Source organism: Triturus cristatus, chromosome 12, assembly GCF_964204655.1.
Source record: "Triturus cristatus chromosome 12, aTriCri1.1, whole genome shotgun sequence".
Taxonomy (NCBI): Eukaryota; Metazoa; Chordata; class Amphibia; order Caudata; family Salamandridae; genus Triturus; species Triturus cristatus.
Genome location: NC_140595.1, coordinates 577366792 through 577385149, shown reverse-complemented (window position 1 = coordinate 577385149; position 18358 = coordinate 577366792). Strand labels below are relative to the sequence as shown.

Here is an 18358-nt window from a genome sequence, read left to right as displayed (position 1 = left end):
ATGCTTTCTTGACAATACTTTGTGACAATCAATAGTATAAAACATTACAATGCGTGAATTCATGAGATATGCTTCTTATTTTAGTTATTGGTGACCCTTTGACAAAGCCAGCAGGTGCACTTTATGTATGTTGATGTGCGAACCCCTCAATAAAGCCAATAAGCCGACCGCTTTTTGTATTGTGGTATTTTGAGGCTTTGACAAAGCCAGTAGGTCTGCCTTACTTAAAATGACACCCTTGATATTATTACAGGACAAAGTCAGGTGTGGGCAGCAGCGGGGCATTTGGTGCAGGGCCTGGCCACCACAGGCAAGGCCCTGCGCCCAATTCCACATAGCACATTGCCAAAGGCCATGTGCAACAAGGGACTGAGAGCCCGTGTCATGCACTGCTAATTACCTTACATATTACATCACCCATGACATGTTCTATGACATCATTGATATCATTACTGCAACATCTGAAATGACATAATTGATGGCAACAATGTGCATGGCGGGGTAAGAGTTATAGTTACTTTTGAGCAAGAGTTATGGTTAATTTTCTTTTATGGCCTTTTAGGTGGAAATAAAGGTATTGATTGGTTAATTGAGATAACTATAACTGGTCAATTTTAGCGATTTTGTTAGTTTAAAACAGTGATTGGAATTTTTGTTGTTTAGACTTGCTTTATTTATTAAAACGTACTTTATGTTTTTTAATCTGGTGTGGGATTATCCTTGTGTGATGTTTTTAATATATTACTGTATGAAATGTTGCACAAATACTTTACACATTGCCCATAAGGTAAGCCTGACTGATCCGTGCCAAGCTACCAGAGGGTTGAACACAGGTTTATTTGGGGTTGCTTGTGACTTCACCTTAACAGAGAATCGTGGTTGCTGTTTGAGTAGGGTTCCTCCCCCCCCCCCCCCCCCCCGCCCTTAGTAAGTAACCCATTTTTTTACAAGGCTTTACCCATACTCTGCTGCAGAAGGGTTTTTTCAAATTTACTAAAATCCCTGATAGCAACATCAAGATTTTTTAGAAGCCTTGTAAATGTGGTGAACAGATGCAACAGGCCAGCACCTCACTCTGAAAGGTGTTCCAGCTACAATGCAGTTCACCCTCTGGCACTTTTGTGGCCAGATAAATATCTTGGCCATAGTCTGATAAAGACTTATCAAAGATGTATGGTGAAGGTCGTGACATTTACAAACAACTGATGGTAGAGAGGAACACAAAAATCTGTAAAAAGTATGTTATATTGATAATTCACAGAATTTAGAAAAGCAAGTCTACTATTAAAAAAGAAGTTTGTTGTTCTAAAAATGGGGTCATGGTTCTATAAAGTTTGAGTAGCACTGCTTTAGAGAATTAAACCAACAACATTGCTTTCATAAACCATACTTTTACTTTGAGGGTTTGACATAAACTGATGCTTTGCAAAGAATACATTTACGTTTGGAAGCAAGTTAAGACAAAGTTAAGCATTTTTTTAAATCGACTCTTGACTCTCACATATAAAGCATTATAATTTTTCTTACAGAAATTAAAGTACCATGCTCAGTCACATTAACTTCTCAGAAATCTCCTTTTAGACCACCTTGTATAGTTGACAGTTCATTTAAGATGTGGCATGTTTCCTGGCACTTGCAGACTCATGTAGCCTGCCTATGGTGTTCTTGCCACAGGATGTACACCTCATACATTAATTAACCTATGCATTGAGGTGAATACCTCAAGCTCAAGGTATGCAGCATGAGATTTCACTACCTGAGCAGCAGAGAGGACTCCAGGGCAACTCCTATGTAAAAACGCCCTGGTGAATCTACTCCATGAACAGTCCCAAGTGAATATGGAGGAAGCCCCTGCCAGATACGGCTTTCGTCACCTCCCTCCCCACCACAACTGACAACGCTCTCAATATATAATTCAGGCAGCTCATTAAAAAGGATTCTATATCAAAAGATGAAAATAAAACAACAATATCATGCTGCAAAAACACAGTAGCCAAAATATCCATTTTCAAAACATTTTGAAGGCAAATATACATGGATAAGAAGATTTACTATTCTCAACTCTATGTCTCCATACCGTGAAGCAATACATTGTCAAGGGACATTGATGCAGAGTTAAGTAAGGTATATCTACACTTCCCTATAGATACTTACCTTCATGATATTTTGCAAGTTCGATATTCTGGCTACCATATTATTGAAGCAGAATATTTAGAACAATACTCTGATCGTGTACCCACAAAGTAGCCAATCAGGACACATCTACGTCTGACGATACAAGTCCAGGTGGCATAACCTTCTAAATGGGGCTCCTTGTTTATTTATGTATTGAAATCTTTTGGAAGGTGTAGGGTATGACAGGAACAACTTGGTGGTGCCGCTGAAAACGACACTGTAGTTCTTCAATAGCCCTTTCCATGACCTCCTTCCTCAATCATGAGGATCGCTGCCTGTAACAGGCTGGGTAACAGATAGCGACTGTTCGGTCACGCTCTACAGACATGGTACTTTGAACTCTTTGGGTTGCTTTTCCCCACAGGCAGTGGGTGGTCTCGACAGCTTCTAGAAGGGTAGGAAAGACTTTTTAAACTGACGTGTTTTCACTTTTTTGTTCTTGAACTCCACTGGAGCAGGAAGATTTCCAAGATAGCATAGCATGTTCCAGCATCGGGTCTCAACTCCAGGATTTACCTCCCTCCACGCTTCTCGAGATTGTAGTTGTATAGTTAGGTCTGCCATGTTTGATGTCAGGCTGCATTAGTGCTTCATTTTAACAGGTGGTGTCTGGTGCTGGGTACCAGCACTTAATTGTCAATTCTGGCACTTCTAACATTCTACCACATGGCGGTGCTGTTTGTCTAATTTAGAGATCAACACAAGAACAACAGTAAATTAATTCACTAGATGTTATAAATGACTATACCAGACGCCCAATCCATTTTTATAGGCTTGGGGGCCTGAAATGGGGAGAAATGTCACACTTGTAGGTGTTTGATGGTAAGTAGTTGTGTTGGTACTGATGCTGGTGGTGCTGGTAGGAGCAATGGAGGGTGCAAGCTGCAGGGGCTTCCTTACGGGGGTCCTGGCACTTATTTATTTACAAATTAAGCACTGGGAGTGTAGTGGTTGAATATTTCTGTAAGTATTTGGGGCAAAGACCCTCGTGTGCTTTGAAAGTGGTAATTAGACGCGTGACTGGTATTGTTTGTGCCACTGGAAACCAGTGAAGAGTTGTGAGGGCTGGAGCGATTAGATCGGATTTCTTTAATTAAAGCAAATCATGGCTACTTGATTTTGAAGGTTTTGTCATTTTGCAATCTCTTACTTTCACAGTCAGTCAGTGACATCAGTTAACCAAAACCAGCATGGGATGGCTCACTCTGGCTGTCACTGGAAGTTACATTCCATAAATGTTGAGCCCTTTGACCTCACAGGAAGTACCAACACACAGGCCTCGACTCTTTTAGCATCACCTGAAACGATTTTGGAAACCTATGTGGGCCATTGTCAGCCCTCTGTTATAATGCAGCCAGGTGGATACTTTCAACTCAGTAAGAAGTTAGTTACTGATGCATTGTTTTAAATTACCCTTTTCATGTCTGAGTGGAAAAACTCTACAAAGTTTATGTCATTTAAACGCATTTGCGTTTTCCTATTGGGAGGTTTCATCACCAGTTTTGATCCACTCCTTTTGCTTCTCAATGCATGAAAAGGCACTGACTAAAAAAAACATTCAGTGTGAGTGATCATAAACAATAGTGCAGGGGGAGTTTGGGAAAGAGAGTTAGTGACTGCGTGGCATGTGTCTATGCGCTTTAGAAGAGTACATGAAAGGAAGGATGGATGACATCTCCGAAACATTACAAACAAATAAGACTTGGTAAAATTAAGCAACTTAAATCCCTAAAGGCACGACAGAAAGAGACAAGCTAAAATCTGAAAATACCTTCTTCTTGAAATATACACCTCATGTTAAAGTGGCATGTAGCCCCCTTACTTGCATTTAGTCTCATAGTGTGATATGGTTTTCTGCTTCACAGGATAGTGCTGAGAACATGCAAAGTTTTTAAGGTTACTGCTGTCTAACTCTTGCTCACATTGAGGGTTTCTGATTTGATTGCATTCGATTCAAAGCCCACGAGCCCACTTACCACTTACTGTATCTTAGATCGCGCCTACTAGACAGTGCATGCTCTGTCTGTTGCAAGACACACTGTTAGTTACGGTGGGCTTCGAGCCTGCCCTTTGTCTACTACTGGTGTCTTCGTTGTCACTCTCATATACTTGCATCTTATTTGTAAGCTTGCAGGGCTTTCTTTCCTCTTCTTGTGTTTGTCCCACCTGTGGAGCCTGGATACAGTACTGTGTCCTTCCACTGCTCGCTTTTTCAGGTGCTAGTTTTTTCTCTTTGTTTAAGCACTCTACAAGAGTGCACACATTTCCCTGTTGTTACCCTGGTGTGCTTCTCTCCGCCCGCCTCATTCTGTGTTCCTCTCTGTCAGTAGTATGCTTCTTCCCCACTCCCCCATGTTGCCTCCTAACCTCTGTGCTTTCCCTCCACCTGCTCCACATTACTGTCTTGCATATATTTGATCCCTCCACCCGAGTCCCCGTGTTGCTTCTCCCACCCATGCCCCAGCTTTTCTTACGCTTCACCCACCCTTATCCCGTGTTGATTCCATCCTTCGTCCCCTGTGTTGATGACTGAGGTGAATCTGACTCAGGTGCCTTTTTTTATTTGATTTTTTTAAACACAACCCCTTAACTCCGTTGCGATCATGGTTACAGGGTTGCGATCAACACGTTGTGTAAGAACTTTGATTTTCAAGATGGGACCCTTGATTTCTTTACTTTTCTTGAGTCTTCCTTTTGTTTTTGGGACTTCAGGTTTCATTATCCTTACATCATTTGGGTAATTCACTCAGAATGTGCCATGCCTCTGTGGTGGTTGGTTTTCCCTGACTCAGTAATATGTTGAGAAGACTCTTATGAATTTCTTGCATCTAGCATACCACTGCTTGTATTAGAATGGAGTTTGCTTCATAAAACACTTTGATTGTAATTTGAGGGCACCGTTGAATAATTACCCGCAAGGTGGAATTATTGTGTAAACACTTTTGTAGTCACTAAGAAATCTGAGGGCTGAATGCTGAATGATGTCTGGGATCGTGGTGATTGTAATGGATGGCTTATGGTATTTGTTAGACCTGGCACCTTGGCGTGAGTCTCCCTTCCACTTTTTGTCGCTGTGCCTCATGTGTTTTGCTGGTGTTGGCTGCTCAGAGCACAGTGCCACAGTGCAAGTGCTCCCTATTTAAAATGTATATGTTGGTTGGATTCCATGATTGGCTTATTTGGTTTACTGTTAGACCCCAGTAAAGTGCACCAGGAGTGCCCAGGGCTTGTAAATACAAATGATGCTGGTGGGTTTGCAGCACTGGTTGTGCCACCCACAGAAGCGGCCTAGTAAAATGTGTCTAAGGTCTGCCATTTCAGAACCGGCGTGCAGTCTGGTACTGTCATGCTGACTGGGCAAGTGTACCCACTTCCCAGTCCCTCAACCTTTCCTTAACTTCATATTAGTCACCCCTATGGTAGGCCCAAGGGCAGGGTGCATTGTAAGCATAAGGTAGGACAAGCCCTGATGTGTGTGGCATGTCCTAATAGTGAATTACAGCCATTTTCGTTTTTCGCTATTGTAAGGCTACCTGTTCTCCATAGGCCAGAATGGGCTGTTAGAATTGTTACATCCTATGATCCTAACAGACCCAGGGAACATGGTAGAAAATCGAGTTTAGTATGCCTGAACTCAGAATAATAAAATACATCTTTTAGTAAAGTTTATTTTAATATTCTGTGTTTGCAAATACCACTTTTAGAAAGTTGGTATTTGCTTGCCTAACCATTTCAGCCCGCCTCTGCTATGATGTGTATCTGCCTGTCTGGTTTGTGTGAGTGACAAAGCTGGGGAAACCCAGAGGGGCAGGGCTAGGTAGCCTGGTGGTGAATAGAGAGATTGACATCCAGATGGGTGGGAGGAGTGCACCTGGACTCTGAATAGGGCTGTGCTCTGCCACCACAATGCTGGCTCCACCTCCTGTGGAGCGGCTGATGTCTCTGCCCTGCACCCTGAATAGAAAGGCAGAGTCATGTCAAAAAAGTGCTCAAGAACTGGTTTGGGCTGGGCAAAGGCCCCTCTACCCCAGAGGAACAAAGGAATTCGGGGTATAAGTATTGGGACCCTGCTCCCAAGAAATTAGATCCTGCTTGACAAGAAGAACCTCTGCCTGAGGAGAAGGAACTGGGAAAGCTGTAAGGAGGCGTACTGTCCCTGACCTGGGGGATTGGCCTGCAGTGGTTGCCTTGCTGCTGAAAGGAGAGGAGAAAAGACTAAAAGACTTTAATTCAACTTGTGCTTAAAAGATCTCCAAGGGCTTGTACTGAGCTTGCCCCCTGAACGAAGTCCCAGGACCAGTGGACTTCACCCCCAGCTCCCCAGAGTCCTTTTGGAAGTGCCTGCTGCTGTTGTTGGGCCTTCTGAGGGACTGCGTGTCGCAAGGAGCTGGAAGCACGACTCAGGAAGGAGAAGCGTGCCGCCGTCGGAACTGTTGTCGTCGCATCTCGCACAGGGGTGATGCCGCTGCAGCATCGCATCGAGCGGAATCATCTCGCAAACGTCGGAGAAGAGTGCCGCTGCCAAGGCCGCTGTCGTCGCATCGCGTAAAGGGGTGACGCCGCTGTAGCTGACGCATCGCGTCGAGCCTTCTCGCAACATCAGAGAAGCGTAGCGCATCTGGAAGATCTTCACGTCTTTATTTCTTTGCACCAAAAACTTAATCGCATCAGCATCGTTGCAACACTTTCATTGCCCTGCGTGTCGCATCTAAGGTACATTGACTTAAAGTGTCGCATTTAAGAACTTAAGAGAACTAAGCAAACTTCTACCATCTAAATTAACAGTATTGTGTAATTTTGTTGTTTAATGGTCTTGTGGTAACTCTATATAAAGAATCCTTATTTTTAATATAAAAACCTGTGTGGTGTCCATTTGTAGTGTTGTCACTTGGTTACTGTATGTGTTCACAAATGCTTAACCTATAACGCTCTGAGATAAGCCTTGTCTGCTCGCGCCAAGCAACCTAGAGGGTGACCAGGGGTTATTTTAGGAGTGTAACCCCTTACCCTGACTAGAGGAAAGGTTCCCTGCTTGTCACAAGTACCTACCTGTGCCAACCAGAGAACCCGGATTCTAACATTGGTGGTCAGCGGTGAGGATTCTGGACTTGCATTTGTGACTCATGTACAGTAATTGGTGAACACTACTTAGTGAATGCAGACCTTAAACGCAACCAATACTTGTTGGTAGATTTCTTTTGGGACTGTCTATTTTTTAGCACTGCCAAGCTTAACCATGGTGGAGAAAGCAGCATCCATAGTCTCTGCGAATACTGAATTTGAATGGGAAGACGAGAAATTGGATAGCTACACTGCCAGGCAGCTGAAAGTCTTCTGCAGGAAATTTAATGTTTCCACAACTGGATGTAAAAACAAGCCAGAGTTCTACAAGGCGCTGAGGGCCTGGGTAGAAGCAAGGAATGCCACTGATGATGAGAATGCAGATGAGCAGCTGGATGGGCCAGTAGGTTCAAGAGGAAGGAGATCCCCTTCCCCTGCAGGTAGCAGTGTTTCTAGTAAAAGTTTATCTCCAGAGGAGTTGGCAGACAGAAAAGGAAATCAGAGCTCATGAAATAGAGATGGCCAAACTAAATGGACAACTGGCAATGGAACAAAAAAGGCTGGAAATGGAAGAGAAAAAAATCCAAATGGAGCATGACATGAAAATGAGGGAGCTGGAGTTGAAAGCCCAGGGCTTGGGAAGCACTCCCTCTGGTGGCAGCACACCTCCAGTGCAGGTAGAGTCCAGAGTGTACATACCCAAAGATGTAGTGAAAGAATTCTTTAAAAATGATGACATAGGGCAGTGGTTCAAAGCCTACGAAGTAGCCATGTCCTCCCACCGGGTCCCTGAGAAGGATTGGGGAGCGGGGTTGTGGGGGCGGTTCTTGAGTGAAGGGCGGGACACACTGCTAGATTTGCCCTCAGAAGTGTATAACTCTTACCCCCATATGAAGGAAGCTTTAATGGCTAGGTATGGGTTAACCCCTGAAATGTATAGACAGAGGTTCAGGGGTTGCACTAAGATTCCCAACAGTACGTATGTGGAGTATGTGACTTTTTTTTGCAGAGCACTGGATGGTTGGGTGAAGGGTAGCAAGGTTGATAATTTTCAAGGGCTTCTTGAGTTAATGGCATGGGAGCACTTGTCCAGTAATTGTTTTCTTGAGCTACGCCAGCACCTGATTGAGTAGGCTGACTAACCCTAGGAAGCTTGCTGAGGAGGCGGACTGCTGGGTCAGTACCAGGGTCCACAAGGGTCCCGTGGGAGACTCCGCCAAAGGTGGGCAGGGTCTCCAGCAGAAGAGCGGGGGAGACAAGGGTAAATGGAGGAAGTTCCAGAGGAGGCCCCAAAGTAATCCCCAAGGGAAAGGTTCTCAGCCTCCCCCACCCCAGAAACCGACTGGGGCCCCGACAGGTACCCCTGTTCAAAGAGGGCCCCCAACCGGTTACAGATGTGGTGAGCTGGGTCATTTTGCCAATGATCCCAAGTGTCGCCAGTTTGGTAAACCAGCACCCCCTGGTGCAACCCCCCGGCAGACGGCTAGTGTAGCCCTGGTTGGAGAGATGGGTGTCCAAGGTGGAGGGGGTTCAGTAGAAATGTCCCTGGTCTCATTAGGAGACCGTGAAGTGGTCCCCAAAACCCAGCTGCCTGAGAACACTAAAAAATACAGGCAGTGGGTGACCATAAATGGCCATAGGGTGGAAGATCTCAGAGACACAGGAGCCAGTGTGACGGCTGTCAAGCGCCACCTGGTGTCTCAGGAGCAGGTTGTCCCAGGAGCATTCTATCCGGTTGTTGCCGCCGACAACACCGAGTCACTGCCTGGGGGGGGGGGGGATTCTCTGGTACTCTTCAGGTAGCTGTGAGGCCCGCCATGCCTGTAGACTGTCTGTTAGGGAACGATCTGGAGAGCTCACCTTGGGCTAAGGTGGAGCGGAGTGCTCACCTGGAGATGTTGGGTATGCCAGATTGGGCGTGTGTCACCACACAGTCCATGACAGCGAGTAGAGGTGCTCAAGAGGACCTGGAGCCTGAGAGGGAGGCCCAGGAACCGGCCTTATGAAGAAGAGGCAGGGGGCGCGGGAAACCGGCCCCCAAAGTTCCCACAGTCCAGGAGGAAGCAGACCCTTTAGGGGGATGCCCTGGAACCTACAGGGGAACAGATAGTGTGAACTGGGAGACCTACCTGAGCTGACCCATTGGCAGCAAAAAGGAGGACCCTCCAGGGAGGAATTCAGCAGGGAGCAGAAAGAGTGCCCTTCTCTCGTGGGTATGCGGCAGCAGGCTGCAGACCAGGCCAATGGTGATCAGTCTGGAACACATTTCATTTACTGGGAGAACGACCTCCTGTATTCTGAGCCTAAGGTTGCTGAGCCTGGGTCAGCCCGTGTGCTGGTGGTACCCCAGCGCTTCAGAGCCTTCCTACTGGGGCTGGCTCACGATGTGCCATTAGCAGGACATTTGGGGCAGGACAAGACCTTTGAAAGGCTTGTCACCCACTTCTTTTGGCCCCAAATGCGCAGTAGTTCAGACACTCACTGCAGGACCTGCCAGACTTGCCAGGCAAGTGGGAAGAGTGGAAGGAAGCAGAAGGCTCCACTCCAGCCATTCCCTGTGGTCGGTACCCCATTCCAGCAAGTGGGGATTGACATTGTAGGGCCACTGGACCCCAGGACAGCGATGGGCAATAGGTTCATCCTGGTCCTGGAGGACCATGCCACCCGGTACCCGGAAGCCATCCCTCTGAAGACAGTGACGGCCCCCGTGGTGGGACGTGCCCTGATGGGAATTTTCTCCCGGGTGGGATTCCCTCTAGAGGTGGTGTCTGACCGAGGTACCAATTTCATATCTAAGTATATGAAATCCCTTTGGCAAGAGTGTGGTGTAACCTACAAGTTCACCACACCTTACCTCCCCCAAGGAAACGGGTTGGTTGAGAGATTCAACCGAACCCTAAAAGGCATGATAATGGGTCTTGAGGAACCCATGAGGCGTAAGTGGGTATCCTCTTACCATGCCTTCTCTTTGCTTACAGAGAGTTGCCACAGAAGTCTCTAGGGTTCAGTCCCTTTGAGCTGCTGTACGGACACCCAGTGAGAGGACCTCTAAGTCTGGTCAAGGAAGGCTGGGAGCAATCTCCCAGGAAACCTCCCCAGAATGTATATAGCTACATGCTGGCCTTCAGAAACCAGACTAGGCGTTTCAGGGAACTTGCTGAGGCAAACCTGGAAGCCAGCAAGGAGGAGATGAAGCGGTGGTACGACCAGAATGCCACTCTGGTAGAGCTTCAGCCTGGACAGAAGGTATGGGTCTTGGCCCCAGTGGAGCCCTGTGCGCTCCAGGATAAGTGGACCGGTCCCTTTGAGGTTGTGGAGCGCAAGAGCCCTGTCACCTATTTGGTGAACTTGCGGTCTCCAAGGAACCCCTTGAGGGTCCTTCATGTCAGCCGCCTCAAGCCCCACTTGGAGAGGTCCCAAGTGGGCATGCGCTTAGCGACAGATGCTGGGATGGAGGAGGAGACCGAGCCTCTTCCTGACCTCCTGTCAGCCAAGGAGCAAGATGGGTCAGTGGATGGTGTCGCCCTCTCTTCCACCCTGACCCCTGAGCAACAGAACGATTGTCGCCAGTTACTGGGACAATTCTCTGACCTGTTTTCCCTGATTCCCGGTGTCACTGATTGGTGTGTCCATAATGTGGACACTGGGGATAGTACACCTGTGCGGCACACGGCCTACAGGGTAACTGACAGGGTAAGGGCCTGCATCAAGGAGGAGGTCTCCAAGAGGTTTGCCCTTGGGGTAATTGAGTCCTCAAGCAGTCCTTGGGCCAGCCCAGTGGTCTTGGTCCCAAAGGCTGCAGCGCCGGGAGCCACACCCGAACTCCGGTTCTGTGTGGACTACAGAGGGCTCAATTCGATCACCGGGACTGACGCACACCCCATCCCCAGAGCTGATGAGCTCATAGATTGGCTAGGGGCTGTCAACTACCTCAGCACGTTTGATTTAACGTCTGGGTATTGGCAGATCGCCTTGACCGATGGGGCCAAAGAGAGGTCAGCATTTTCCACCCCTGATGGGCATTACCAGTTCCGGGTGATGCCCTTTGGGATGAAGAATGCCCCTGCCACCTTCCAGAGGTTGGTCAACCAGGTGTTGGTTGGGCTGGATTCGTTCAGTGCAGCCTACCTGGATGACATCGCAGTGTTCAGCTCCACGTGGGAGGAACACCTGCGCCACCTCTGGGAAGTGTTGATGGTACTGCGGAGGGCAGGCCTAACGATCAAGGCGAGTAAGTGCCAGATCGGGCAGGGTTCAGTGGTGTACTTGGGGCACCAAGTTGGGAGTGGCCAGGTGGCACCCCTTCAACCAAAGATAGAAACCATCCTGAATTGGGAGTTGCCCAAAACCCAGACAGAGGTGAGAGCCTTCCTAGGTCTCACCGGGTATTACAGGAGGTTTGTCAAGGGGTATGGCAACATTGTTGCCCCCTTGACAGCGCTGACTTCAAGGAAGCAGCCCAGGAATGTGATTTGGACTGACACCTGTCAGAAATCTTTTGAGGCCCTGAAAGCTGCTATGTGCACGGCGCCCGTGCTTTTGGCTCCCAACTTCTCCAAAGAGTTTATCGTTCAGACAGATGCTTCAGAGCATGGTGTGGGGGCTGTTCTTTCACAGATTAATGAAGAGGGCCTAGATCAACCTGTAGCCTTTATTAGCAGGAGGTTACTACCACGGGAACAGAGATGGAGTGCTATTGAGCATGAGGCATTTGCTGTGGTCTGGGCGCTGAAGAAGCTAAGACCCTACCTGTTTGGGTCTCACTTCCGGGTTCAGACAGACCACAGGCCCCTCAGATGGTTGATGCATACGAGAGGTGAGAATCCAAAGCTGTTGAGGTGGTCCATTTCCCTACAGGGTATGGATTTCACGGTGGAACATCGCCCTGGTACAGATCACGCCAATGCTGACGGTCTGTCCAGATTTTTCCACCTTAGTGATGAGGAACTCCCTGGGGTAGGGTAGTTCTCCCCACTTGTCAGCTGGAGGGGACACGTGTTAGACCTGGCACCTTGGCGTGAGTCTCCCTTCCACTTTTTGTCGCTGTGCCTCATGTGTTTTGCTGGTGTTGGCTGCTCAGAGCACTGTGCCACTGCCAACCAGTGCCACAGTGCAAGTGCTCCCTATTTAAAATGTATATGTTGGTTGGATTCCATGATTGGCTTATTTGGTTTACTGTCAGACCCCAGTAAAGTGCACCAGGAGTGCCCAGGGCTTGTAAATACAAATGCTGCTGGTGGGTTTGCAGCACTGGTTGTGCCACCCACAGAAGCGGCCTAGTAAAATGTGTCTAAGGTCTGCCATTGCAGAACCTGCGTGCAGTCTAGTACTGTCATGCTGACTGGGCAAGTGTACCCACTTCCCAGTCCCTTAACCTTCCCTTAACTTCATATTAGTCACCCCTATGGTAGGCCCAAGGGCAGGGTGCATTGTAAGCATAAGGTAGGACAAGCCCTGATGTGTGTGGCATGTCCTAATAGTGAATTACAGCCATTTTCGTTTTTCACTATTGTAAGGCTACCTGTTCTCCATAGGCCAGAATGGGCTGTTAGAATTGTTACATCCTATGATCCTAGATCCTAACAGACCCAGGGAACATGGTAGAAAATCGAGTTTAGTATGCCTGAACTCAGAATAATAAAATACATCTTTTAGTAAAGTTTATTTTAATATTCTGTGTTTGCAAATACCACTTTTAGAAAGTTGGTATTTGCTTGCCTAATCATTTCAGCCCGCCTCTGCTATGATGTGTATCTGCCTGTCTGGTTTGTGTGAGTGACAGGGCTGGGGAAACTCAGAGGGGCAGGGCTAGGTAGCCTGGTGGTGAATAGAGAGATTGACATCCAGATGGGTGGGAGGAGTGCACCTGGACTCTGAATAGGGCTGTGCTCTGCCACCACAATGCTGGCCCCACCTCCTGTGGAGCGGCTGATGTCTCTGCCCTGCACCCTGAATAGAAAGGCAGAGTCATGTCAACAAAGTGCTCAAGAACTGGTTTGGACTGGGCAAAGGCCCCTCTACCCCAGAGGAACAAAGGAATTAGGGGTATAAGTATTGGGACCCTGCTCCCAAGAAATTAGATCCTGCTTGACAAGAAGAACCTCTGCCTGAGGAGAAGGAACTGGGAAAGCTGTAAGGAGGAGTACTGTCCCTGACCTGGGGATTGGCCTGCAGTGGTTGCCCTGCTGCTAAAAGGAGAGGAGAAAAGACTACAAAGACTTTAATTCAACTTGTGCTTAAAAGATCTCCAAGGGCTTGTACTGAGCTTGCCCCCTGAACGAAGTCCCAGGACCAGTGGACTTCACCCCCAGCTCCCCAGAGTCCTTTTGGAAGTGCCTGCTGCTGTTGTTGGGCCTTCTGAGGGACTGCGTGTCGCAAGGAGCTGGAAGCACGACTCAGGAAGGAGAAGCGTGCCGCCGTCGGAGCTGTTGTCGTCGCATCTCGCAAAGGGGTGACGCCGCTGCAGCATCGCATCGAGCGGAAGCGTCTCGCAAATGTCAGAGAAGAGTGCCGCTGCCAAGGCCGCTGTCGTCGCATCGCGTAAAGGGGTGACGCCGCTGTAGCTGACGCATCGAGTCGAGCCTTCTCGCAACATCGGAGAAGCGTAACGCATCTGGAAGATCTTCACGTCTTTATTTCTTTGCACCAAAAACTTAATCGCATCAGCATCGTTGCAACACTTTCGTTGCCCTGCGTGTCGCATCTAAGGTACATTGACTTAAAGTGTCGCATTTAAGAACTTAAGAGAACTAAGCAAACTTCTACCATCTAAAGTAACAGTATTGTGTATTTTTGTCGTTTAATGGTCTTGTGGTAACTCTATATAAAGAATCCTTATTTTTAATATAAAAACCTGTGTGGTGTCCATTTGTAGTGTTGTCACTTGGTTACTGTATGTGTTCACAAATGCTTAACCTATAACGCTCTGAGATAAGCCTTGTCTGCTCGCGCCAAGCTACCTAGAGGGTGAGCAGGGGTTATTTTAGGAGTGTAACCCCTTACCCTCACTAGAGGAACGGTTCCCTGCTTGTCACAAGTACCTACCTGTGCCAACCAGAGAACCCGGATTCTAACAGTATTGGAGAAAATATATGTATGGTATATGTTTCTAGCCCTGACGAAGTCTAGGTGATAGTACCAGACGAAACACATGTCAGCTAGACAATGTAAAGAAATTAGGATAATAAAGAAACTGATCTTGTACACAACGTGCAAGGCTCTGCGTGTGCTCCTCAAGGGTGCTCGCAAGGACTTTACAGTAACATTTTGGGGTTTTCCCAGGACTTGAAGGGCATTGTGTGGCTGCTCTGCTATACTGTGAGGGCACTTTGGGGACACTCTACAATCACCAAACAAGAAGTCTGTGGCTTGTTGCTCAGACAAAAACTCTGCCCACCTATAATTTGTCTACCTGCATGAGATAGCTAAGTTAGCGAGACTCTGGACTGTCCACTGTTCACTTCATCCCTCTGCACCACATTGTCCAGGGCTATCATTTTGGGTGCACTGCTCAGTCCACTGCTATGTTCGAAACTAGGATTGGAGAATACTCACCTTCAAGACCTATTGCTAATCATGTGCAATGGACCCCACACTGTCACGGCCAGACTCTCTGTGACATACTTGATCGAGAAGCCCACACTATCACTTGAAGATGCTCTGATGCACAAACCATCACTGGGACTCTCACTGTACCACTATCACTGCTGGATCCCTGATGCATTCTGCATTACTGAGCCCTACAACACGATTACTGCTGGACTGTCTGTTGCGCACGCCATCAATCAGTGGACCACACCATCACCCAGGCTCCCATTATACTCTGTCACACAGACGCTAATACCTTGGGACTGTCCATATAAACCAACAAAAGCCATCTGAAATGATTGTACATTTACAAAAGTTTACCTCATGTACTGTTATGAGCACCTGACAGCCATTGCCTAACTGGAATGCTCCCCTTTGCATTACCTTCATACACTTCCAAGTCCCCTGAGCACTGCACCATATCACTTTAAACCCTTGTAGCACTTTCTGTATAATATACATAAATATATACTGTTCCATCCCGGATTTGTCTTTTATTCTTTAATTTACCTTTAACTAATATTTGTCAAATGCATTTTGTAATTGCATTACGTTCTCTTGTGTCCAAAAGGCCCAATTGTTTTCTTACCAGAGTATGGATTATGTAATTTACTATTAAATATTTTGAGAAACAAATTTCATTTCTCCCCCTTGAGATACATCATCTATCTAATAAAAACGGTTGAGCACCAGAGGGTCGGAGGGAGCAAGTTTAGAGACCGCACAGGATTGATTCCCCCATAGAAGTACATATAACACAAAAGAAATCCTGAGGTCTAATGGTAAAGAGAAATAGGTGGTATGTAGGGTGAGGAGGGAATGACTAATGTACGTAGTGAAACTAGAGGAAGCTCCAAAACCAAGGTCAAGTTATCACCGTGGGTAACTAACCCCATCACATGGGATTTTCATCCCAAAGAAAATCTCATAATCTCTAGGGGCAGGCAGCGCCCTTATGTGAGATATGAGTCCTTAGTGTTATGATTGATAAGTACTAGACAATGGAATAAATCCACAAATGAGCCTAAGGTGAGTGGGGATTGCAGTGCTGGTGGTAGTGAAAAAAGTGAGTGTTTAAAACAAGTGACGGGACGGCCGGAAGACTTCTGTTAGACAATGCCGTCCCGATGTTGGATTAAAAAGCAAGGGGGGGCAACACTAATCTGGTCTGATCAATGAAGCAACGTGAAAGAATGTGGTCGACATGTTTCAGCCATATCGCCTGACTAGGCTAGGCTTTCATCAGGACCTAGAAGCTACTGCAGGGAAGAAAACAACGTAACAAAGGATATGAAGAGCACCCTCAACTTGATTGTAGAGTGCAAGTCTCTTCAGCGAAACATACAGCACCTAGATAACGAAATAATTTTGGGAGTGAAGCCAAAAACGCTCAGTCATAATTATAAGAACAAATAAATAAATGTAGACTTGAAGCAAGGTCCAACTCACCCGTACAAACTAGGTGATGAGATGACCTCCACCTGGCAACCGCTCAGGAAGGAACACCGCTCTGAAAAGGAAATGCAAGGCTACTGGTAGCGGCTTACAAATCGTGAGCAAGTGTGGAAAGGGTGGGAACATCAACTGAAAACTAGGGAGAACTGCCAAGGGCAGAGTCTGCACACACAATGAGCTGGTAAGATCATTGCAACAATTAAAACATGGCTATATGCTGGACACAAAGTCAGTGTGATCACGGATAATACAGATCCGTATAATAGGGTACAGGCTAAGAGATATAATGTTAGAAGATCAGCGCCTTTAAATGAACGCCAAAAAAGGCAGCGAAGGAGCCTACCTGTCCGTCGGGGAACCGGGCTGGAATGAGCCTGCAGCCGGAGGTCCCGTGTAATTGGACGGAGGCAAAAAGAAATGAAAAAACTGCCGGTGGAATGGGCCAATAGCGCGGCAGGTAAGATATACATGCTGGGGTGGAAGCCAATACAAATTGCTGTCGCAAGCACCTGGTTGTAGATGGAAATGACAGGGCAGAAAAAGCGCTGTCAAAATATCGCTGACTCGATGCACCTGAAGAGTCAGAGAGATGACGCGGTGCGCTTGAGGAATGCGGAAAGCCGCCGTCAGGTAGGAATGACGGCAATCAAGGCACGTGTTGCACTGAAAAGCGCGAGTCATCTTAGAAAATACGGAAGGTGGTAAAATACACCAAATGATGCATTGCTAATGTGCAAAGTTCCCGGGAGGCCACGGGCTGTGGGGCAGACAGTTATTGAGCAAAATCACGGCCAAAACTGTATAAGCCAATGGATGCAAAGGGAAAGAAACAATCATGTGGTGCGGGCTGGATCGCAGTTGTCCTACTTTGAAAACAGTGTCAAAAAAGGGAGAACAAGCTGAGTATTATAGCGATAGCCAAGGGATATCGTCATTAAGTCCCCGAACATGTGTTTGTAGTTTATACACCCACCTTTGCTCACGTTTAAAAAGAAAAGCGGAGCTGTCAGTAAGGTGTGATGGTATTTGGGGTTTATCAATGACAGTCCAGTGTAAATCATCAGGGGCATGTTTCACCTCCAGAAAGTGGTTTGTAAGTTTGGTGGAGGTGCGGCCACACCGTATCGTGCTCTTGTGTTCTAAAATACGGGTTTTGATACGGCGGGTGGTCATGCCGATATATCGCAACTCGCACGGGCAGGTGATCAAATAGATCAGATGGGAGCTGTTGCAGTTCGTATGGCTCTTCAAAATCCAGGGTCGGCCTGTGCCGATGTCAATTTCCTTGGTCACAGAGGTCAAGCAGCATGCAGCACAAGAACCGCATGGGTAATGTCCCACAACTGGAGGGAGACCCCACAGGGTAGGTTGGGTGCATCTCTGATTGATGCGTGGGCGGGTATGTACCAATTGGTCCCTGATGTTGCTGCTGCGTTTAAACGCAAAGAGGGGTTTGGGTAGCTCAGCCTCACCTATATTAAGAATCTTCCAGTTGGTAAGAATGATTTTCTTAAGTTTGTTGGAAAACTGACAATAGGTGTGGACACACGTGAGTCTGTTTTCGGATGTTTTAGGAGTCTTGGGTTCTAACAGAGCCTCACGATTGTTATTAGCAGCCCGCTTAGAAGCCCTCCGAATGAGATGTTTAGGATAGTCTCTCGCCTGCAATTGCTTGGAGAGATTGTCGGCATGTTCCTTGTATTTGTCACTAGAGGAACAATTTCGTTTCAGGCGCAGGAATTGGCCGAAGGGCAGATTGTCACGCAGAGCTCGTGGGTGAAAGCTATCATACTTGAGGAGAGCATTCACCGCCATGGGTTTTCTGTATAGCTCAGTGCCCAAACGCCCTTCTGATGGGGTGATGAGAATGTCGAGAAAAGGTAAATGAGTCTTAGAGTACTCGCAAGTGAATTTCAAAAAGGGGTCACAGTTATTGAGCCAGTCTTTGAAAGCCAAGAGGGAGGACAGGGATCCTTGCCACAGCACAAAAACATCATCTATGTACCTCTTCCATATCGTGATGTGATCCTTATATGGGTTGGTGGTATTGAGGACATGTTGTTCTTCGAAAACATGAACG

The 18358-nt window shown here is 47.2% G+C and overlaps 1 protein-coding gene across 1 annotated transcript in view; it reads right to left on the bottom strand.

Moving 5' to 3' along the window:
* The window catches only part of LOC146776290 (neural-cadherin-like), a 567428-nt gene extending 549335 nt beyond the window's left edge, over positions 1–18093 (bottom strand). Inside the window, exon 1 of the mRNA XM_085637108.1 lies at positions 17751–18093. Within this exon, the coding sequence (XP_085493234.1) occupies positions 17751–18093 (343 nt within the window). The remainder of the gene's footprint in view (positions 1–17750) is intronic.
* Positions 18094–18358: the final 265 nt, after the last annotated feature.